Source organism: Rhinoderma darwinii, chromosome 2 (assembly GCF_050947455.1).
Source record: "Rhinoderma darwinii isolate aRhiDar2 chromosome 2, aRhiDar2.hap1, whole genome shotgun sequence".
Taxonomy (NCBI): domain Eukaryota; kingdom Metazoa; phylum Chordata; class Amphibia; order Anura; family Rhinodermatidae; genus Rhinoderma; species Rhinoderma darwinii.
Window position 1 is genome coordinate 319,438,250 of NC_134688.1, and position 25,177 is coordinate 319,463,426.

The window sequence follows — 25,177 nt, forward strand, 5'->3', positions numbered from 1 at the left end:
CATTTAAAATTGGAAAAATCATAATTTCTTCATATTTTCGCTAAATGTTGGTGTTTTTCACAAATAAGCAATGAATTTATCGACCAAATTTTTGCACTAAACTAAAGTACAATATGTCACGAGAAAACAATCTCAGAATCGCTTGGATAGGTAAAAGCATTCCGGAGTTATTACCACATAAAGTGATACATGTCAGATTTGAAAAAATGGGTCTGGTCCTCAAGGCCAAAATGAGCTGGGTACTCAAGGGGTTAAAGAGGCTCTGTCACCAGATTATCAAATCCCTATCTCCTATTGCATGTGATCGGCGCTGCAATGTAGATAACAGTAAAGTTTTTTGTTTTTTAAAAAACACTCATTTTTGGCTAAGTTATGAGCAATTTTATATTTATGCAAATGAGCCTTTCTAATGGACAACTGGGCGTGTATTGTGTTTTTAGCAACTGGGCGTGTTTACTTCTTTCACTGCACAAATCGCACTGTGCTGTGGATCATGCTGGGCTGGAACAATGAGAAGTGTAGGACACCGATTAGTCACTGATTGGTCAGACTCATACACTCCTCTGTACAACACCCAGTTGGTAAAAAGTAAAAACACGCCCAGTTGTCCATTGAGAAACTCATTAGCATAAATCTAAACTAGCTCATAACTTGCTCAAAAATGATTGTTTTAAAAATAAAAACCACTGCTGTTATCTACATTACAGCGCCGATCAGATTATGTAGGAGATAGGGCACTTATAATCTGGTGACAGAGCCTTTTTAAACACAGTGATCTCACCACTGTGCTCAGTTTCACAACTGCCAATTCAATGTGCACATTACCCCTATCAAACAGATCCCCTATGATACCCCCAATAGGTTTAATAAAATAAAGCAATGTGAAAACTATTGGACCTTCAAAGTTTCCTATTTACACCCTGGGGGCCTTAATGACAGATCTGAATCTTCATTGGATTAATCCACCACTCCCTCCCCCTCCTTTTAATGTATACACCCTGGACTTATTTATTTTTTAGCCCACTATGTATTTTTATCTTTTTATTTTCCCTAATGTACGTAGGAACTGCCTTCGAATATTTTTACTATGTTATCAGCTTAACTGCCCCCTTGCTTTTTGTTATTATTCTAATATTACTACTGTATAGTTTAATTTGTTTTCATACCTATTTATGCCCTGAGCTTTGATATGACTCACACCATCAACATACAATACACATGTTCGGTACATACTTACCGGCCAAGCGACTTGTATTGTTTTCCCGCTATTATCTTCCCTTTCAACTCTCTCCTTTGTCCCCTCTCGGCTTCCAGAGGCTGTCATACGATTGCCGTCTCCTTTACCTTTGATCCTGATACTATGTTTTAATTACTTCATTTTACTAGGAGTAACTACTCCTTCCACTATCATTGATAAAAACACCAGATGTTTTCTGTCTTCAACCCTGATTGCGTCCCAATGACACATTACGTCTTTATACACATTATCTGCTATTTACCTTAATGGATTGTTTGTTCTGGTTTTACCCTTGGGATATATATATATATATATATATATATATATATATATATATATATATATATACATACACACACACACTACCGTTCAAAAGTTTAGGGTCACTTAGAAATTTCCTTATTTTTGCAAGAAAAGCACAGTTTTTTTTCAATGAAGATAACATTAAATTAACCCCTTGCGTACCTTCTCCGTAATAGTACGTCGCAGGCTGCTCATTGCAGCGTACCTTCGCCGTACTATTGCGGAGAAGGAATAAACTGTCACTATGTGAAATCACATAGTAATATAATAGCGGCGGTAGCTGTCATTGACAGCCAACCGTCTCTGCTACCGGCCTGGGGACCAATTAGCAGTCCCCAATGCCGGCGATTGCTGTGATTGGTGAGTCTCTGAAGACTGACCAATCACAGCCGTCTGTCACGATGACTGCAGGAGAAAGCTCCTGCCACTTTCTCTGATCTCCTCATTTCTGTGAGATCCGTGAGGAGATCAGAGAAAGCGGTGTAAAAAAAAAACCACTATTTTTATTAACCCCTTCCCGAAAACGGGCGTATAGTAACGCCCTGAGGATGAAGCGGGCACAGGAGCTGTGCTCGCTCCATCTTCATCGGATGTCGGCTGTAATATACAGCTGACATCCCACTGCAACTACAGCGATCACTGTCCTCTCCGATCGCTGTCGTTTAACCCCTTAAATGCCGCTGTAAATAGCGACAGCGGCATTTAAGTGATTGATACAGAGGGAGGGGGCTCCCTCTGCACCCCATTGCTCCACCCCGCGAAAAATCGCGGGGTTCTGATGGTTGCAATGGCAACCAGGAAGCCTAGCAACGGCTTCCTGGTTGCCAGGTACGGGAGCCTATTAGGTCCTGCCCAAGGCAGGATGTAATAGGCTCAACTGTCAGTTGTAAAGTGACAGTTACAATACACTGCACTACACAAGTACATACAGAATTAGTGCAGTGTATTGTACAGGGGATCAGAAGATCAGATCTTCCAGTCCCCTAGTATGTGTAAAATAAAAAAAGTGAAAAAAAGTAAAAAAAAAAAGTTTTAGTTAAATAAATAAATAAAAGTTTTACGTGATAAAAACAATAATCGCCTTATTTCCCTGATCAAGCCATTTATAATTAGAAAAAAAATTAAAAAAAATACAAAAACTAGACATAATAGGTATCGTCGCGTTCGTATTGGCCTGACCTAAAAAAAATATCATATTATTTATCCCGCACGGTGAACACCGTAAAAAAAATACAATAAAAAACAATGGCAGAATTTCCTTTTTTGGTCACGTTGTTTCCAAAAAAACGGAATAAAAAGTGATCAAAAAGTCGCGAGTAGCCAAACATGGTACCAATAAAAACTACAGTGTGTCACGTAAAAAACAAGCGCTCACAAAGCTCTGTCGACAAAAAAATAAAAAAGTTATTGCTCTCAGGACATGGTGACACTAAAACATTTTATTTAGAAAAAAGTGTTTTTATTTTGTAAAAGTAGTAAAACATATAAAAACTATATAAATTTGGTATTGGCATAATCGTATCGAACCGCAGAATAAAGTAAACATGTTGTTTATACTGCACAGAGAACGCCGGTAAAAAATTATAAAAAAAATAGTAAAAGAATTTCTGTTTTTTGGTCTCCTCGCCTCACAAAAAATGGAATAAAAACCGATCACATTATCGCATGTACCCCAAAATGATACTAATAAAAACTACAGCTCGTCCCATGAAAATCAAGCACTCACACAGCTAGTCAATGGAAAAATAACAAGTTAGGACTCTTGGAACGCAATAATGCAATATAACGGCCCAGACTAATTTATATGTGCAGCAGTTCTTCACCTAAAACCCTACGTCATCATTTGCAGCCCCCACAGGTAGACCCTGTAAATGCAGTGGAAACTATGACATTTTGGGGTCTGTGCTACATATGGGGCTAGTGAAGAAGTCAAAGATTAGGCAATGCTAGAGTGCGGATGTTTTGTACAACACCACAGACACCCTTTAGAAGTGCGACTCCTGCACCCAATAATCCGGCCTGTGCATAAAGGATTGGTGCAACGCGTACGTCACTACCCATGGATAATTAATTTTATTATTCATTCTCCCCATTATTACATCATCCTATTATGACCTGTTGCACTCCGCCCAGCTTACATATACCTTGATGTACTCCACATAGCTTACATATACCCTGATGAACGCCGCCCAGCTTACATATACCCTGATGAACGCCGCCAAGCTTACATATACCCTGATGTACTCCGCCCAGCTTACATATACCCTGATACACTCCGCCAGCAAACATATACCCTGATGTACTCCGCACAGCTTACATATATCCAGATGTACTCCGCACAGCTTACATATACCCTGATGCACTCCGCCCGGCTTACATATACCCTGATGTACTCCGCCCAGCTTACATATACCCTGATGTACTCCGCCCAGCTAACATATACCCTGATGAACTCCGCCCAGCTTACATATACCCTGATGTACTCCGCACAGCTTACATATACCCTGATGTACTCTGCACAGCTTACATATACCCTGATGTACTCTGCACAGCTTACATATACCCTGATACACTCCACCCAGCTTACATATGCCCCCACATTATAAACTGAAACACCAGTAAAACACTAAACAAAACTACTACCAAGAAAAATCTGCGCTCCAAAAGCCAAATGGCGCTCCTTCTGGGCCTGGCAGTGTGCCCAAACAGCAGTTTATGACCACATATGGGGTATTACCGTACTCTGGAGAACCGCTTAACAATTTATGGGGCGTATGTCTCCAGTGGTACAAGCTGGGCCCAACACATTGGGCACTGAAATAGCATATCTGTGGAAAATAGCAATTTTCAATCTGCAACATCCACTGTGCACATAGCAATTTTCAATCTGCAACATCCACTGTGCACTAATTTCTGCAAAACCTTTGAGGGTCAAAATGCTCACTACACTTCTAGATGAATTCCTTGGGGGGTGTAGTTTTCTAAATGGGGTCACTTCTCTGGAGTTTTCACTGTACTGGTACCTCAGCGCAATGCAACATGGCGTCAAAACAAATTTTGTAAAATCTCGACTCCAAAAACTAAAAAGCACTTTTTCAGTTTAGACCCTTGCCGTATGTCCAAATAGCCGTTTACAACCACATATGGGGTATTTCCCTACTCAGGAGAAACACATTATGGGGTGTCTTTTCTCCTGTATTCCTTGTGGAAATGAAAAATTCTGATCTAAATCCACAGGTTATTGGAAAAAAAATTTTTTTTCATGTTCACGGACCAATTCTAATAAAATTTATAAAACACCTGAGGGGGGTATAGTCTCCCAATTGGGATCACACCTGGGGAATTTCTACTGTACTGGTACTTCAGGGGCTCTGCAAATGCGACATGGCCCCCAGAAACCAATTCAGCAAAATCTGAGCTGCAAAATCCAAATGGTGCTCCGTCCCTTCTGAGCCCTGCCGTGGGTCCAAACAGCAGTTTATTACTACATATGGGGTATTACCGTAATCAGGAGAAATTGCTTTACTAATGTTGAGGTGCTTTTTCTCCTTTATTCCTTATAAAAATTAGAAAATTCTGTTTTTTTCCCAAAAAAAAGTCTCTTTTTATCTTTACAGACTAATTCCAATAAATTCAGCAAAAAACCTGTGGGGTCAAAATGCTAACTATACCACTAGAAAAATTCCTTGAGGGGTATAGTTTCCAAAATGGAGTCACTTTTGGGGCGATTCCACTGTTTAGGTCCCTCCAGGGCGTTGCAAACGTGACACGGCACTGAAAACCATTCCAGTAAAATCAGAGCTCCAAAATCCAAATGGCGCTCCTTCCCTTCTGAGCCCTGCTGTGGGTCCAAACAGCAGTTTATTACCACATATGGGGTATTTCCGTAATCGGGAGAAATTGCTTTACAAATGTTGGGGTGCTTTCTCTCCTTTATTTCTTGCAAAAATTACAGACTCCAATAAATATAGCAAAATACCTGTGGGGTCAAAATGCTAACTATACCCCTAGATAAATTCCCTGAGGGGTGTAGTTTAAAAAATGGGGGTCACTTTTGGGGGTTTCCACTTTTGGCACCACAAGACCTCTTCAAACCTGACATGGTGCCTAAAATATATTCTGAAAAAAGGAGGCCCCAAAATCCAAGAGGTGCTCCTTTGCGTCTGAGGCCTGTGTTTCAGTCCATTAGCACACTAGGGCCACATGTGGGATATTTCTAAAAACTGCAGAATCTGGGCAATAAATATTGAGTTGCATTTCTCACGTAAAACCTTCTGTGGTGCAGAAAAAAATGTATTACAAATGAATTTTGTAAAAAAAAAATTAAATTGAAAATTTCAGCTCTACTTTCCTTCAATTCCTGTAAAACGCCTAAAGGGTTGAAATACTTTCCGAATGCTGTTTTGAATACTTTGAGGGGTGCAGTTTTCAAAATGTGGTGTTTTATGGGGGTTTCTAATATATAGGGCACTCAAAATCACTTCAGAACTGAACTCGTCCCTGAAAAAATAGCTTTTTGAAATTTTCTTAAAAATATGAGAAATTGCTGCTAAAGTTCTAAGCCGTGTAACGTCCTAGAAAAATAAAAGGATGTTCAACAAACGATGCAAACATAAAGTAGACATATGGGAAATGTTAATTGGTAACTATTTTGAGTGGTATTACTATCTGTTTTACAAGCAGATACATTTAAAATTGGAAAAATCATAATTTCTTCAAATTTTCCCTAAATGTTCGTGTTTTTCACAAATAAGCAATGAATTTAGCGACCAAATTCTTTCACTAACATAAAGTACAATATGTCACGAGAAAACAATCTCAGAATCAATTGGATAGCTAAAAGCATTCCAGAGTTATTACCACATAAAGTGACACAGGTCAGATTTGAAAAAATGGGTCTGGTCCTCAAGGCTAAAATGAGCTGTGTACTCAAGGGGTTAATCAAAAATACACTCTATGTTAATGTGCTAAATGACTATTCTAGCTGCAAACTTCTGGTTTTTAATGCAATATCTACATAGGTGTATCGAGGCCCATTTCCAGCAACCATCACTCCAGTGTTCTAATGGTACATTGTGTTTGCTAACTGTGTTAGAAGGCTAATGGATGATTAGAAAACACTTGAAAACCCTTGTGCAATTATGTTAGCACCGCTGTAAACAGTTTTGCTGTTTAGAGGAGCTATAAAACTAACCTTCCTTTGAGCTAGTTGAGAATCTGGAGCATTACATTTGTGGGTTCGATTAAACGCTCAAAATGGCTAGAAAAAGAGAGCTTTCATGTGAAACTCGACAGTCTATTCTTGTTCTTAGAAATGAAGGTTATTCCATGCGAGAAATTGCCAAGAAACTGAAGATTTCCTACAACGGTGTGTACTACTCCCTTCAGAGGACAGCACAAACAGGCTCTAACCAGAGTAGAAAGAGAAGTGGGAGGCCCCGCTGCACAACTGAGCAACAAGACAAGTACATTAGAGTCTCTAGTTTGAGAAATAGACGCCTCACAGGTCCTCAACTGGCAGCTTCATTAAACAGTACCCGCAAAATGCCAGCGTCAACGTCTACTGTGAAGAGGCGACTCCGGGATGCTGGCCTTCAGGGCAGAGTGGCAAAGAATAAGCCATATCTGAGACTGGCTAATAAAAGGAAAAGATTAATATGGGCAAAAGGACACAGACATTGGACAGAGGAAGATTGGAAAAAAGTGTTATGGACAGACGAATCGAAGTTTGAGGTGTTTGGATCACACAGAAGAACATTTGTGAGACGCAGAACAACTGAAAAGATGCTGAAAGAGTGCCTGACGCCATCTGTCAAGCATGGTGGAGGTAATGTGATGGTCTGGGGTTGCTTTCGTGCTGGTAAAGTGGGAGATTTGTACAAGGTAAAAGGGATTTTGAATTAGGAAGGCTATCACTCCATTTTGCAACGCCATGCCATACCCTGTGGACAGCGCTTGATTGGAGCCAATTTCATCCTACAACAGGACAATGACCCAAAGCACACCTCCAAATTATGCAAGAACTATTTAGGGAAGAAGCAGGCAGCTGGTATGCTATCTGTAATGGAGTGGCCAGCGCAGTCACCAGATCTCAACCCCATAGAGCTGTTGTGGGAGCAGCTTGACCATATGGAACGCAAGAAGTGCCCACCAAGCCAATCCAACTTGTGGGAGGGGCTTCTGGAAGCATGGGGTGAAATTTCTCCCGATTACCTCAGCAAATTAACAGCTAGAATGCCAAATGTAATTGCTGCAAATGGAGCATTCTTTGACGAAAGCAAAGTTTGAAGGAGAAAATTATTATTTCAAATAAAAATCATTATTTCTAACCTTGTCAATGTCTTGACTATATTTTCTAGTCATTTTGCAACTCATTTGATAAATATAAGTGTGAGTTTTCATGGAAAACACAAAATTGTCTGGGTGACCCCAAACTTTTGAACGGTAGTGTATATATATATATATATATATATATATATATATATATATATATATATATACACATATATAGTTTTGCATTACATGTATCAAAAATCTTTTTTTATTACTGCATTACTGCTGTTTTATGTGACTCTCCACCACTGTAATGTTTTTTTTACTTCTCTTTCTTTTTTTTCTTTAATTAAAGAGGCTCTGTCACCAGATTATAAAATCCCTATCTCCTATTGAATGTGATCGGCGCTGCAACGTAGATAATAGTAAAGTTGTTTTTTTTTTAAAAAACGATCATTTTTGCCCAAGTTATGAGCAATTTTAGATTTATGCAAATGAGTTGTTCAATGGACAACTGGGCGTGTTTTCTCGTTTTACCAACTGCAGTTCCGCTGCAGTTTTAATAATTTTTTTTTTACACCATACACCGATCATCATAAATAATGTTATACATTTGTTGTACAGGTTGTTACGGTCGTGGCGATACCAAATATGTCTATATTATTTCATGTTTTTGGACTTATATTTTAAAAAGTTTATTTATTATAAAAAAATGTGTGTTTGTGTATTTTTTTAACTTTTTATTTATTTATCATAAAAAAAAAATGTACATTCATTTAACTTTTTTTTTTAATCCCATAAAGGGATTTATCATTTTGATTTTTAATTTGTAACTGTAATGTACTGGCATAGATCTATATGCCAGTACATTAGCCTGTTACTGATTGCACACAGGCAGTTGTTAGGACATGCCTCAGTATGCCCTAACAACAGGAAATATGTTCAGACAGCCCTGGGGTCCTTCAATGGACCCTGGGCTGTCTGCCCATATGAGTTGTGGGTTTTGATCGCGTCACAGTTATTTTCTGTGCAGTCCCCCCTCTTTGAACGCCGCGATCAGCTTTCATCGCGGCGTTCAAAGGGTTAACGGCGGAGAGAAGATGTTTCTCTTCTCTCCGTTGTCAGAGCGGGGCCGTGGCTGTGTATTACAGCCGTTGCCCCGCTCTCGATCGCGCGCACAGACGGCTGTCACACAGGACGAGTATGCTCGTCCTAATGCGCGAAGTGCTCGCCGCTCAGGACGAGCATACTCGTCCTGTGTCGGCAACCAGTTAAAGGGAAGGTGTCAAGAATTATTATTTTTTTTTAGAATATTACTTTTAGTACGATATTAAAATACATTTTATTTATTTGTGTTCTTGTGTTCTACGTTTTACTTTTTTCTTACTTTTACTTCTCTATGGGGGCCGCCCATAACGACACATACAGAGATGGAATACGGCACATATATCCCCATAGAGTATGCGAACGGGAGCCGTTCCATTCTCTGCAGTGTACGCCGTCTGTGTGGGAATGGCGCATGTGCCGCTTCCACACAGACCAAATCGAAGCAGAGTGAAATCCGGCGCCATTTTCATGAGTACCGGAAGCCGCTGCCAGACAGTAAGATGACGACTTCCGGCCGCGGCTTCCGGCCATATGTTCAAGGAAGCGAAGGCGCAAGGCATAGGAGCGGAGGCGGCAGGAGCAGGTAATTTATGTTCGTTTATGTGATGTGTGTATTATGTTCGTGTGTATTATGTTCGTGTTATACTGTCTGCTTAGCACTGTATCTAATCCTCCTACACTGTACAGTCGCTCAGAAAAATGGCGGCTCACAGTGTAGGAGGTTTGAAGATTCAACCACCTCCTTCTCCTGGCACTAGCCGGAATAAGGGAGGGGGAATTGTATGAGGACACTAGAGCGAGTGTGTCTACCCCAAATTTGCAGCATAAAGCAATGAAACCTCATTGACCATGCTGCAATTTTGGGAACTGCTCCCTCTAGTGACCAGCACATGGAAATGTTATAAATTAGAATCTAATTTATAATATTTCCTGACTTGTGAAAAAATTAAAAAAATTAAAACAATGTGTAATCACTTAAATAATAAGCGTTGAGGGATAAGTCAGAATGACGGTCCGCGGCTGTGGTAGTTACAGGAGGTAACCATGGTTAACAGAAGAAGACAATGATTTCAAGCATCATATCCCTTTTAAAGCAACCTGTCTGCTCTTATAATTCAATCAGCATGACAGAGTGATATCAGCTGACTTGTCCTCATTAACACTTTCTCCTGAGCTAACAAGAAGATCACTGAAATGATGTTAGCAGGTCATTTTGTGGCAGGGCTGAAATGCAGTGGAAATTGGCTTTTTGTGATTAAGTTAATTGTCATGGCAAGGAATAACTTTCCAATTAATTGCAATTCATCTGATCACTCTTCATAACAATCTACAGGTAACGCAAATTGGTAATTGGTAATGGTAGTTACAGCAGAGGAAGCGTAATCTCGTGAGATTACGCTGTAGATGACAGGTTACAACAAGATTACGCTTCCTCTGCTGTAACTACCACAGACAGAGTAACGAAGTGCAGAGATTGTGAATAGACATCCCGTGGAATGTCTATTCACTGTCTAAACACTTCAGTATCGTTAATGTGTTAGTATAAGACAGCACATAGCGATCTAAAAGGATCCCTATGTGCTGAGAAAATGAATGGAGAGGAGTGCATGACACTGATTGGTCAGTGTCATACACTCCTCTGTACAACGCCCACTTGGTCTAAAGTAAAAACACGCCCACTTGGGCATTAAGAAACTCATTAGCATAAATCTAAAATCGCTAATAAAGTGGTGAAAACAGATGTTTTTTTTTTTAAATAAAAAGCATTACTGTCATCTAGGAAATAGGGCACTTATAATGTGGTGACAGAGCCTCTTTAAAGTGAGAGGGGAGTAACCCATGGTTTACAGCAGTCATAGGGTGAACTGCTACAGAACATGAGTTTCTGGTTTGCTGCCCTCCAGAGGTCATAAATGGAATATGTGTAGTATTAATACTTAAAGGGAAACTAAACTTGTAAAAAAAAACTTACCCATGATGCTCATAGTGACATGTCAGAAGTTTTGATAGGTGGGGGTCCGAGCACTGCGACCCTCACCGATTACTAAAACAAAGCAGCAGTAGCGCTCGGGTAAGCGCTGTGCCGCTTAGTTTCTGATCGACTTTCCTCGGGGAGCCGAGTGAGCAGTCTACGGTTTCATTGACTTTCTATTGAGCCTACACTGCTCACTCAGCTTTTCAAGGAAAGCCAATCAGAAACAAAGCGATTAGTGGGGGTCCCCGTGCTCGGACTCCCACCGATCAAAACTACTGACATATCACTAAGACAAGTCAAAAGTTTTTTAAACATTTAGTTACACTTTAATTTTTTGACCCTTCAGTCATATAGGTTTTTTTTTCCTCCTCATGATACATTCCCTTTAATAAAGAGACAATTAATTTTATAAAATGTTCCATCTCAAGTAATTTTCCGAGATCAATAGCTACATAGACTGGAGAAGTTAGAACCACTTTTCTAAGCCAGAAACATGATCAGAGCATTTGCCTCCCCTAGTCCCCTCTGCAAGTCGTACAAAGTGAAAATGAGCACCTCCCAGAACCAAGCACCCAGAATAAAAATATTATGAAGATTTGCAAAAATAATTTGGTAATGTCTTCATAATTTATCTGGGAATATTTACTGCATCATTGATCAGTGACCGTGACCTTTGAGTGATCCCTCCTTACAGAGAAGCAGAATGACACGTAGGTCTGTGTAATGTGAGGTTGCTAATACCTGTTGTTCCCACATTGGTTCCTGCAGTGTGGTAAGTTTCACAGTCCACATAGAATGTCCCTTGTTTCTCAGCTCCTAGCTGCTCCAGCTTGCGAGTGAGGATTTCAACAGTTTGCTGCACACTTTTCCCTTCTGCTAATGGAACCTGTGTGACGCTGAATAGTAAAAGAGGACATAAATATATTATTTTTAGTATTCGTGTATTTACAAAGCCAAACGGATGAAATGGCTTTGAAGGACCAAAATATGTGTCAGCGTTTACTGAAACAATGCAAATTAAGTAAAAATACACAATGAAACATAAGTTTTACTTATTTATTTGGGATAAAAAAGGGAAGATCTCTTTCCAAATGAAGATAAAGGGGGACTGGTCATTAAGTTATAGGGACAAAACAACTGACACTGATATACTCTAGCAGGTCACCCTACCTAATGGTGTAACATCCCTACCCAAGACACGACACCTATCTCCAACCTGTACCTAGATACCCTGTTAATAACCTAACCAATTGCTGATTAACCCTCTCAAGACCAAGCTCATTTTGGCCTTCAGGACCAGCCCCATTATTTCAAATCTGACGTGTCATTTTATGTGGTAATAACTCTGGAATGCTTTTGCCTATCCAAGCGATTATGAGAATGTTTTCTCGTGACATATTGTACTTTAGGTTAGTGGAAAAATGTGGTCAATAAATTCATTGCTTAAAGGAACAGTGTCATCACAATTTTTTTTTAAATATGTTAAAGATGTTAGTGCTTTATTAAAAACGTTTATATTTATTTGTGTGTTTGTGTTTTACTTTTTCTTATTTTTACACTTTTTCTTCCCTATGGGGGCTGCCATTTTTTTTTCCATTTCTGTATGTGTCGATTAACGACACATACAGACATGGAATACGGCAGCCACAGTCCCATAGGGACTGCGAACGGGGCCCGTTCCATCCACTAACATGTACGCCGTCTGTGTGGGAACTGCGCATGCGCCGCTCCCACACAGTCCAATTTGAAATGCGCGCCGTCCGGCCCAATTTTCCTGTGGACCGGAAGTCGCGGCCGGACAGTAAGATTACTACTTCCGGTCGCGGCTTCCGGACTTGTGCACTTGGACCAGCGGCAGCAGACGGAGCGGACGGGCCGGAGGGAGCCGCGGCAGGAGCAGGTAAGAGATTTCTATGTATGTTCGTGTTTGTGTACGTTTACTACTGTATGTAAACCTACTACACTGTGTGTTAGCTCAAAAAATGGCGAGACACAGTGTAGGAGGTTAGACTGTTCAAACCCCTCGTTTATCCCGGCACTAGCCAGGATAAAGGAGGGGGGGGGGATGCTGAGAGCTCACTAGAGCGAGGGCTTTTTACCCAATTTTGCAATGCTGCAATTTTGGGAATAGCTCCATCTAGTGACCAGCAATGGGAAATATTATAAATTAGAATTAATTTATAATATTTCCTGACTCGTGAAAAAAATAAAAAAAATTTGAACAATGTTTAATCACCTACACACTAAATGTTTAATTAAAAAAAACAAAACATGTTTTTCTGGCAACACATTCCCTTTAATTCTGAAAAACACCAAAATGTAAAAAACAAAAATTGCAAAAATTATGTTTTTCTCATTTTAAATGTATCTGCTTGTAAAACAGATAGTAATACCACACAAAATTGTTACCATTTCACATATTCCATATGTCTACTTTATATTTGCATTGTTTTTTGAACATTGTTTTATTTTTCTAGGACGTTACAAGGCTTAGAACTTTAGCAGCAATTTCTCATATTTTCAAGAAAATGTCAAAAGTCTATTTTTACAGGGACCAGTTCAGTTCTGAAGTGGCTTTGAGGGCCTTATGTACTAGATAGACCCCATAAATCAACCCATTTTAAAAACTGCACCCCTCAAAGTATTCAAAAGAGCATTCAGAAAGTTTCTTAACCCTTTACGCGTTTCGCAGGAATTAAAGCAAAGTAGAGGGGAAATTAAAAATTTTTTTTTTTTTTGCCAAAATTCCTTTGTAATCCATTTTTCTCTGTAACAGAGGTTTTACCAGAAAAATGCAACTCAATATTTATTGCCCAGATTCTGCAGTTTTTAGAAATATCCCACATGTGGCTCTAGTGCGGTAATGGACTGAAGCACCGGCCTCAGAAGCAAAGCAGCACCTAGAGGATTTTGGGGCCTCCTTTTTTTTTTAGAATATATTTTAGGCACCATGTCAGGTTTGAGGAGGTTTTGTGGTACCAAAACAGTGGAAACTCCCCAAAAGTGACCCCATTTTGGAAACTACACACCTCAAGGAATTTAACTAGGGGTCTAGTTAGCATCTTGTCCCCACAGGTCTTTTGCTATATTTATTGGAGTTTATCTATGAAAATCAACTTTTTTTCTGAAAAAATATAAAAAAAATTTTTTTTTCAAGGAATAAAGAATAAAAAGCACCTCCCGATTATGGCAATACCCCATATGTAGTAATGAACTGCTGTTTGGACCCACGGCAGAGCTTAGAAGGATCGCAGATTTTGCTTGGTAGTATTTCTGTTTGGGGTTTTGCTGGTATTTCAGTTTATAATGTGGGGGCATATGTAAGCTGGGCAGAGTACATCAGGGTATAATAATTCATAGATATGTGGCCGGTGTCGCACTGCTAAATGGTGCCCATTCTTATCCGCTTTTGGAACGCTCTGCACAATTTCTGTCGCTATATTCTGAGCGGCAGAAGTTATTTATTTTTTCTCCACCGGAGCCGTGTGAGAGCTTATTTGTTACGTTACAATCTGTAGTATTCATTGGTACAATTTTAGGGTATATGTGAGTTTTTTTTATCACTTTTTATTTGATTTTTTTTGGCAAGCAAGGTGACCAAAAACCATAAATTCTGATGTTTTTTGTACTTTTTTTTTTCTTACAGTGTTTACTGTGCACTATAAATGACATTTTACTTTATTCTGTGGGTTTTTTCATGTTTTGTGGCGTTTGCACAATAAAAATCATTTTTTTTATTATTTATTTTTTGTGTCAAAACATTCTGAGAGCTATAACTTTTTTATTTTTCAGTCAAAAAAGCTGTATAAGGGCTCGTTTTTTGCGGGACGGGTAGTTTATTGGTACTATTTTGGGGTACATGCGACTTTTTGATCACTTTTTATTCTATATTTTGGGAGGGATGATGACAAAAAAAATAGTGATTCTGCCATAGTTTTTTAATTATTTTTTTTGCAGTGTGGGAAAAATAATACTATAGTTTGGGTCGTTACGAACGCGGTCATAACAAATATGTACTTTTTTACCGTATTCTTTTTTCATAAAAGACTTATTATAGGAAAAAAAGAATCTTTTGTTTTTGTTACTTATAACTTGTTTTTACACTTTTCTAAAACATTTTTATTACTTTTTTTTTTACTTTTTAGTTTTTTTACTTGAAGACCTGCAGAACTGATAGCTGATATAATACATTACACTACCTCGGTAGTCTAATGTATAATGGTATTATAAACCGTCAGTGTGACGCTGAGAGTCACACTGACAGGAAACCTATGCATGGCAGACCCGGAGGCCGTTGTATGGCTTCCGGTTTTGTCATGCAACCGAAGGCAGCACCCGCAATAGGTCCCCAGGAAAGTTTGTTGCTGCAAAAAAGTTTCCCTGCGATCACATGATCGGGGCTTGAACCAATCAGGTCCCGATCATGTCACCGGGACCAGAGGCAGTGATTAAAAGCGCGATCTGGGTGTCACCGCTAATCTGAGACAGCCGGATCGCGCTTTTAACACCCACTATGAGTTCACGTCGGCACTGCACAAAGCCCAGCAACCGACTACGTGAATTTACAGTGGGTGGTCGGGAAGCAGTTAATAATGGTGATCATTTTCTTACATAGTTAGTACGGTTGAAAAAAGACACATGTCCATCAAGTTCAATCAAGGGATGGGAAAAGGGAAGGGAAAAATTTCTACACATTGACATAGGAGCTAATATTTTTTTGTTCTAGGAAATTATCTAACCCTTTTTTAAAGTCATCTACTGTCCCTGCTGTGACCAGCTCCTGCGGTAGGCTATTCCATAGATTCACAGTAAAGAAGGCTTGTCGCCTCTGCAGGTTGAACCTTTTTTTCTCCAGACGGAGGGAGTGCCCCCTTGTTTTTTGAGGGGGTTTTACATGGAACAGGATTTCACCATATTTTTTGTATGTGCCATTAATATATTTATATAAATTAATCATGTCCCCCCTTAGTCGTCTCTTTTCAAGGGTAAATAGGTGTTATTCTTTCAATCTTTCCTCATAACTTAGATTCTCCGTGCCCCTAATTAGCTTCGTTGCTCTTCTTTTTTTTTCTTCTTCTAAGTCTAGGGCATCCTTTCTATGAACTGGAGCCCAGAACTGAACTGCATATTCTAGATGAGGCCTCACTAATGCTTTGTAAAGTGGTAATATTATATCCTTGTCCCACGAGTCCATGCCTCTTTTGATACACGACAATATCCTGCTGGCCTTTGAAGCAGCTGATTGACATTGCATGCTGTCATTTAGTTTATGATTTCCAAGTACACCCAGATCCTTCTCAACAAGTGACTCCCCCAGTGTAGCTCCCCCTAAGACATATGATGCCTGCAGGTTGTTGGTACCCAGGTGCATAACTTTACATTTATCTACATTAAACTTCATTTGCCAAGTGAACGCCCAAACACTTAGTGTGTTCAAATCAGCTTGCAATTTACGAACATCTTCCATAGACTGAACATTACTACATAGCTTGGTGTCATCTGCAAAAATAGAAATAGTGCTATTAATCCCATCCTCTATATCATTAATAAATAAGTTGAATAATAGTAGTCCCAGAACTGAACCCTGGGGTACACCACTTATAACCGGGGACCATTCAGAGTAGGAATCATTTACCGAAACTCTCTGGATACGGTTCTTGAGCCAATTTTCAATCCAATTACATATACACAGATGCAATATGGCAGCTACAGGGAATAGGAGATTAGGTTTGGAAGCCGACCCTAATCTCCTATGCTTCTGCCGTTCTGACTGAACTGCGCATGCTCTGTGGCATGCGCAGTTCACAGCAACAGCATAGAAGCTGGTTTATAGGGGGAAAGTCGTGCGATTTTGTTGAGGACTAGCAGCACAGCAGGTAAGGTGTGTGTGCGTGAGGGGGGCGGTGTGTGTGGGGGTTGTGTGCGTGCAGGGGGGGGGGGGTGTGTGTGGGGTTTGTGGAGCGTCTGCATGTGTGGGGGGGGGTTTCGGGGGGAGCTCCATGATCCGCCAGAACTATTAATAACTATTGATATTTCTGGCGGCTCTCTAGGTCCCGTGCGCTCAGTAGAAACGACAGTTCTTTGACGTCTAGTTTGTTTTGCGGCGCAAGGGAGTATAAGATTTTTTATTTTTCATATTACTAACTTTATTTTTTTTGTTTTGCAGGTCCCGCTGGACCTATTGACTACGTCCTAGATTTGGTGGACTACTGCGATCTACATTTTTCTTTTTTTAAATAAAATGGTTAACGAGTTTTTATTTCAACAAAAATATTTTCTCATGTCTCTGTGTTATTTTAATACTTTATTAGCTCCTTCGTAACGGCAGTTGTCTGTTTGACAGTGGTTCATTACTAGAGCGGGGCTTAGTGTTAGCTAATAGAAAGGCTAGCCACCATTATCGGTAAGAGCCGGGCTCAATCTAGTACCCGACCGTCTGGAGTGGTGGTCGGGGCACTGGGGCGGCCGAAGTCTGTTATTATGAGGTTAGGAAGGGCCAAAAACTGTGGCCCTTCCCACCTGTGTAATGTTAGGCTGCGGCTGCTTTATTGTCTCTGGCTGATTATGAACAATGGGGGGAACCCACATCGTTTTTTAGAAAAAAAAAAGCATCCACAGCCTAGCATTACAATGGTGGGAAGGGCCACAGTTTATAACCCTTCCCAGCCTCATAATACCAGTCTGCAGCAGCCCCAGTGCCCGACCATCACTCCAGGTGGTCGGGTACTGGATAGAACCCAGCTCTTTCTGGTACACCTGGTGGTGGTGGGTAGCGGGATAATAATGGGGTGTTAGTGCTAGCCTTTTTACTGGCTAACACTAAGCCCTGCATTAGTAATGGACGCTGACAAACATACAACTGCCATTACTAAGGTGCTAATAAAGTATTTGAAAAAATAAAGAGGCATAAGAAAAAAAAAATGTATTGAAGTAAGAACTCCTCACACAACCCTCTGTCACCAGATTATAAGTGCCCTATCTCCTACATAATCTGATCGGCGCTGCAATGTAGATAACAACAGTGGCTTTTATTTTGAAAAAACTATTATTTTTGAGCAAGTTATGAACAATTTTAGATTTATGCTAATTAGTTAATGCCGCGGTTTTTTTAACGGGCGTTTTTTAACTTTTGACCAAGTGGGCATTGTAAAGAGAAGTGTATGACGCTGACCAATCAGCGTCATACACTTCTCTTCATTCCAGCCCAGCTTCTTTCACATACTCCCACACTAACTTTACCGAAGTGTCTTGAGAATGAATAGACATTGCCTCCAGCCAGGATGCGATGTCTATTCACACTCTTGACGCTTCGGTAAAGTGTCTGTGGGACTTACTCACACAGCACGATCTCACGAGATCACGCTGTGCTGTCATCCATGTCCATCTGTACTCACAGCACAGAATAGACATCGCATCCTGGCTGGAGACAACGCCCACTTGGTCAAAAGTTAAAAAAGGCAGAGTTGGGCATTAAGAAACTAATTAGCATAAATCTAAAATTGTTCATAACTTGCTCAAAAATAAATCGTTTTTCAAAATAAAAAAAACACTTGTTATCTACATTACAGCACCGATCAGATTATGTAGGAGATGGGGCACTTATAATCTGGTGAAAGAGCCTCTTTAACCATTTAAAAAAAAGTACATCGTCGAAGTAGTCCAATAGGTCCAGCGGAACCTGCAAAACAAAAACAAATAAAGTTAGTAATATGAAAAATAAAAAATCTTATACTCACCTATAGCAGACGTCCGTCTTCTCCCCTGCATTGCAATAGAAACTAGAGGTCAATGAAAAAGAATTCCCTTAGGGCATGTTCACACGGAACTAAAAAAAACAAAACTATGTGAAAACATGTCGACTACACTAGCGTTTCTTGTGAAGCACTTTTTAACCCCTTTAGGACACAGCCTGTTTTGGCCTTGTGGACACAAATGATTTTTTCAAATCTGACATGTGTCATTTTATGTGGTAATAACTCCGGAATGCTTTTACCTATCCAAGCGATTCTGAGATTGTTTCCTCGTGACATTGTATTTTATGTTAGTGAAAAAATTTAGTCGATAAATGTAATATTTATTTGTGAAAAACTTCAAATTTGAGCAAAAATTTGCATTTTTCTAAATTTAAATGTATTTGCTTGTAAAACAGATAGTAATACCACACAAAATAATTACTAGTTAACATCCCCCATATGTCTACTTTATGTTTGCATCATTTTTTTTCACGTACTTTTATTTTTCTAGGACGTTACGAGGCTTAGAACTTTAGCAGCAATTTCTCATATTTTCAAAAGGCCATTTTTTCACGGAACAGTTCAGTTCTGAAGTGGCTTTGAGGGCCTTATATAATAGAAAGTCCCCATAAATCACCCCATTTTGAAAGCTGCACCCCTCAAGGTATTCAAACCCACATTCAGAAAGTATTTTAACCCTTTAGGCGTTTCACAGGAATTAAGGCAAAGTAGAGGTGAAATGAAGGAGCCTCTGCGATCTGAAAGCTTGCATATAGAACTTTTATGGTTAGCCAATAAAGGTATCATACTTATTATACTTTTGTCTTTTTTGACACAAAAGTATTTAACATTTCATATTGCCTCTGGCTAACACGGTACTACACTATTTTGTTTTTGCCGAAATACATTTGTAATAAAAAAAAAAATCTGTAACATAGAAGGTAACGCAACTCAATATTTATTGCCCAGATTCTGCAGATTTTAGAAATATCCAACATGTGGCCCTAGTGTCCTAATGGACTGAAACACCGGCCTCAGAAGCAAAGGAGCACCTAGTGGATTTTGGTGCCTCCTTTTTTTAGGAATATATTTTACCCACCATGTCAGGTTTGAGGAGGTCTTGTGGTACCTAAACAGTCGAAACCCCCAAAAAGTGACCCCATTTTGGAAACTACACCCCTCAAGGCATTTTTCTAGGGGTATAGCCCCACAGTTTTTTTGCAGAATTTAGTGGAATTAGTCTGTGAAGATGAAAATCACCTATTTTTCTGTGGAAACAAAGAATTTTTTCATTTTTACAAGGAATAAAGGAGAAAAAGCCACCCAACATTTGTAAAGCAATTTCTCCCGATTACGGCAATACCCCATATGTGGTCGTAAACTGATGTTTGGACCCACAGTAGGGCTCAGGAGGCAAGGAGCGCCTTTTGGATTTTGGAGCGCAGATCTTGCTGGATTGGTTTTCAATGCCATCTCGGGCCTGCAACGCCCCGGAGGGACCAAAACAGTGGAAACCCCCTAAAAGTGACCCTATTTTGGAATCTACACCCCTCAAGGAATTTTTCTAGGGGTATAGTGAGCATTTTGGCCCCTCAGTTTTTTTTTTAGAGCTAAGGTGACCAAAAAACAGCGATTTTGGCACTTTAAATTCCTTATTTATTACAGCGTTCACCGTGCGCAATAAATTACGGTTTAATTTATTCTGTCGGTCGGTACGATTACGCCGATGCCATATGTGTATAGTTTTTTTTACGTTTTGCAGCGTTTGCACAATAAAATTAAGTTTCTATAAGATAATTTATTTTCTGAGACACGCTATTCTGAGCCGTAACTTTTTTATTTTTTCGTCAAAAAAGCCGTGGGAGGTCTTGTTTTATGCGGGACGGGTTTGTAGTTTTTATTGGTACCATTTTGGGGTAAATGCGACTTTGTGATCACTTTTTATTCTATATCTTGGGAGGGGTGGTGACCAAAAAACACCGATGCTGACAGTTTTCCGTTTATTTTATTTGCGGCGTTCACCGTGCGGAAAAATGAACATTACAGTTTCATAGTTTGGGTCGTTACGAACACGGTGATACCAAATATGTGTACTTTTTTTTTTAACGGTGTCATTTTTCCCTATAATAAATGACTTATTATAGGAAAACAAAACCTTTTATTTTTACACTTTTATAAAACCTTTTTATTAACTTTTTACACTTTATATTTTTGTTCTGCAGCTCTCATTGCTTCTATAATACATTACACTACCTATTTAGTGTAACGTATTCCAACTGTCAGTGTGACGTCGCAGTCACTCTGACAGTTGGTCTACGAGGATCAGTAGAGGCTGATCCTCATAGGCTGACATACATGGCAGACCCGGGGGCCGTTGCCTGGCCCCCGGGTGCCATCACAAGCATCAGAAGCCCCCACGATTGCATGGGGGCTGCTGATGCGCTACAAACCCGCTACATGCGGAGATCGCAATCGAGCCCCGCATGTAACGGGTTAATTGCCGAAATCAGCGGCGATGAGCCGCTGATCGGCAACACTGGAGTGTCAGCTGTCGGGAACAGCTGATCTCCAAGTTCCCCCGATGCACACTGTCGCCGACAGTGTGCCATCGGCGAACGACACAGTGACTTCCGGTCACTCTGACAGGAAGCCTATCAGGACCAGCCGAAGGTTGGTCCTGATGGGCTTCCGTCCATGGCAGACCCGGAAGCCATTGTTTGGCTTCCGTTTGCCATAGTAACTATCGGCAAACCCCGCGATTTCGGACCGGGGTCTGCCGATATGTTAGAAACCCCCAAAATTTGGCGATTGCACCTGATCGCCGAATTTAAGGGGTTAATTCGCCGAAACCAGCGGCAAAGGACCGCTGGTCGGCAAGAGTGGAGTGTCAGCTGTCGGCGACAGCTGACCTCCCGTTTCCCGGTGCACACTGTCGCCGACAGTGTGAACCGGGAAATACTCAGTAACTGTACGTCCTCGTGCGGGAAGTAACCTCCAGCGACGACGGACAGTTACGTCCTGGTGCGGATAGGGGTTAAAATACAGACGTGTTTGACGCGGTTTTTTTATGCATTTTGTGCGTGCTTTTTGCAAATTTTTGGGCGCATATTTACGACACCCACTGACTCTGGGAACATTTGGTGCATTTTACGCACCAAAGAATTGACCCGACACTTATTTTTCACGCTACACATTATTTAAAAATTATTGTGTAAAATAGCGCTTTGTATGTACGAACAGAACGCTTTCCCATTGATGTAAATGGGAAGCTTAATCAAGCAATTTTTACGCTTTTTCCGCGTTTTTTTTTTAGGCATTTTGTGCCAGGGAATAGACTCAATGCCTTTTTTTTTTAGGAAATGCGTTTTTTTTAAAACGCTTGCGTAAAAAAGCGAGTTGTTTGTACTAACGGTGCGCTTTCCCATTGATGGAAACGGAAAGCTTAATCAAGCATTTTGCATGCCGTGTGAACCTGTCAACTGAAACGTCATTCACCACAGGGTCTTCCCTCTTGACTTTCATCATTCTCGTAGAGCTGCTTGCCAGCTGCCATTGTAGAATCACTCCCAAAATGGACCTGCACACAGCTTAGCAATTTGAAAACACCTCTTCCTTCTTCCTGGCTTGTAGACAAAAATAGGGAGGGGGCGAATCTCCCTCCCACATTTACAGCAGCTGAGTGTCAGGTTGCTTTGCCTACCTTGCTGTAATTCTGGGAAGTGCTCCCTCTGGTGGCCAACATAGGAAAGCATATCAAATTATTCTATAACTTTTTACCAGTTCAGGACCCGGCTATTTTGAGCCTTCAGGACCAGACACCATAATTTTTAGCACGTCTTAGTTAAATGGCTATAACTTTTTTATTTGTTTGGCTAACGACATGATTTTTGCGATGTTTTTTTCCGTAGACCATGCAGGTTTCAATTTTTTATTGTTTTTAGACACATCCTTTTTGCTATTTTAGAATTTTTATTCTTAAAGTTTAAAAATAATAGGAAAAAAATAAGCTTTTTTACGTTTCAGCTATTTTTTTTTTGGTAATAACATAGCTTTACCCTAAAATAGACCTTTTGTGATCGCCATTGTCTACCGTAAATTTTAATATATTACATGTCTATATTAGGGCAATTGGGTCAGCGCTACGACAATGATTGGCGGGAGGGGAACGTTTTTTGAGGTGGGTATTTTATGCGTATTTATTATTAATTTTTTTTGCACTTTACTTTACTTTTATTTTTTTATTACTATGGTCTGTCCCTCAAAAGGTAAAAAAAAGACCTTTGGGGAACTTTATATATATTTTTTCTTTCTTTAACACCATCTTTTCCACTGTAACTGGAGCTGCACAGCAGCCCCAGTTACTGGGGAAATCAGCCCTCTCATAGTGACGATTGTCACTAATAGGGCTGTGCTGGGTCTAGTAAGACCCAGCAGCAGTCTGTCAGTAACGGCACCCGGCAATCATGTGACCAGTCACACGAACACTGGGAGGAATAGAGACAGCGGTGCGGCCGCTGCCTCTATTCCTATACACAGCGCTCATTGAGTACGGTGTAAAAGAGATCAGAGAAGACAGAAGCAGCGAAAGCTGCTTCTATCTTCTCCTCAGGGTCCCCAACAGTCACTCACAGCCGGAGACCCGACATTCAGCTGCCCGAGCGGGCAGCAGGTTAAAACCCGAGCCGTAAAAAGTCTATGGCTCGGGTTTTAAGGACCCTGACCGCTGTGGGTCCGTAATCTCGCGAGATTTGGTTTAACTTGCCGGAATCTGACAAAAAAAGAGTCAGAAGTGTCAGGATTCTGAATACACATGACGTCCAGGCCGGATTTCATGTGTATTCATTATCAGGACACTAGTAATGTTAGGGCTTGTGTATGAGGCTGCACATAGTGATATAACTATATCGCTAGTGCAGTGTAAATGAATGGAGAGGAGTGAATGATGCTGATTGGTCAGCGTCATGCACTCCTCTGTACAACGCCCACTTGGTCGAAAGTAAAAGTACGCCCACTTGGGCATTAAGAAAGCTCATTAGCATAAACCAAAATCGCTCCTAACGTTGTGAAAAAAGATTGTTTTTTTTAAATAAAAAGCATTACTGTCACCTACATTACAGCGCCCATCTCCTTATATAGGAGACAGGGCACTTATAATGTGGTGACAGAGCCTCTTTAAGGCATGTCCACAGGATATGCCCTAAATATCTGATAGATGCGAGTCCTAGCTCTGGGACCCGCACCTATATAGAAACCAGGGGTCCCCTGTCCCTGCCAGGTGAGATGGGCACTAGCCGCGGCATCCAGGTGGGTATTCGGTGCAGAGGTAGTCAGGGTTTCTGGAAACAGCTGAGCTAAGCTGTTTCCGTAATTCCCATAGAACAGAATGAATAGAACCGTGCGCATGCGTGGCCACCTTTACACCTAGTCCCCATCCGGAATCGGCGGCCATTTGTGTGGCGGGTCACAGAGCTGGATATGCCATAAATAGGTGTGGGTCCCAAAGCTGCATATTTTATAAAATGTCTGAGATGGGAATAACCCTTTAATTACCACTGTCAGCCCTTCTCTGCACCTGCTCCAGTTCTATGTACTTCGTATACACAGGTGCCTAAAATTGTACATAATATTCCATATGTGGTCTGACTAGTGATTTGTATAGAGGCAAAACTATATTCTTGTCATGTGCATCTATGCGTCCTTTGATGCATCCCATGATTTGATTTGCCTTGGCAGCAGCTGCCTGGCAGCTAAAGGTAAATGTACTTTCCACCAATATCCCCATGTCTGTTTCAGTTGCAGTTTTACCCAGGTTTTTAACATTTAATGCATAATTGTAGAATTAGTTTCCTTGTCCCAAGTGACCTTACATTTATCCACATTAAACTTAAAGAGGCTCTGTCACCAGATTTTGCAACCCCTATCTCCTATTGCAGCAGATCGGCGCTGCAATGTAGATAACAGTAATGTTTTATGTTTACAGTAAAAGTACAACTGGGCGTGTATTATGTGTGTACATCGGGGCGTGTTTACTTCTTTTACTAGCTGGGCGTTGTGTATAGAAGAATCATCCACTTCTCTTCAGAACGCCCAGCTTCTGGCAGTGCAGACACACAGCGTGTTCTCGAGAGATCACGCTGTGACGTCACTCACTTCCTGCCCCAGGTCCTGCATCGTGTCGGACGAGCGAGGACACATCGGCACCAGAGGCTACAGTTGATTCTGCAGCAGCATCAGCGTTTGCAGGTAAGTCGATGTAGCTACTTACCTGCAAACGCTGATGCTGCTGCAGAATCAACTGTAGCTTCTGGTGCCGATGTGGCCGACACGATGCAGGAGCTGGGGCAGGAAGTGAGTGACGTCACAGCATGATCTCTCGAGAACACGCTGTGTGTCTGCACTGCCAGAAGCTGGGCGTTCTGAAGAGAAGTGGATGATACTTCTATACACAACGCCTAGCTAGTAAAAGAAGTAAACACGCCCCGATGTACGCACATAATACACGCCCAGTTGGACTTTTACTGTAAACATGCCCAGTTGTACTTTAGAAAG

At 40.7% G+C, this 25,177-nt stretch overlaps 1 protein-coding gene across 1 annotated transcript in view; it reads right to left on the reverse strand.

Annotated features, from left to right (window-relative positions):
* Positions 1–25,177, reverse strand: part of MED20 (mediator complex subunit 20) — a 61,056-nt gene that overhangs the window by 34,959 nt on the left and 920 nt on the right. Inside the window, exon 2 of the mRNA XM_075853588.1 lies at positions 11,637–11,791. Within this exon, the coding sequence (XP_075709703.1) occupies positions 11,637–11,791 (155 nt within the window). The remainder of the gene's footprint in view (positions 1–11,636; positions 11,792–25,177) is intronic.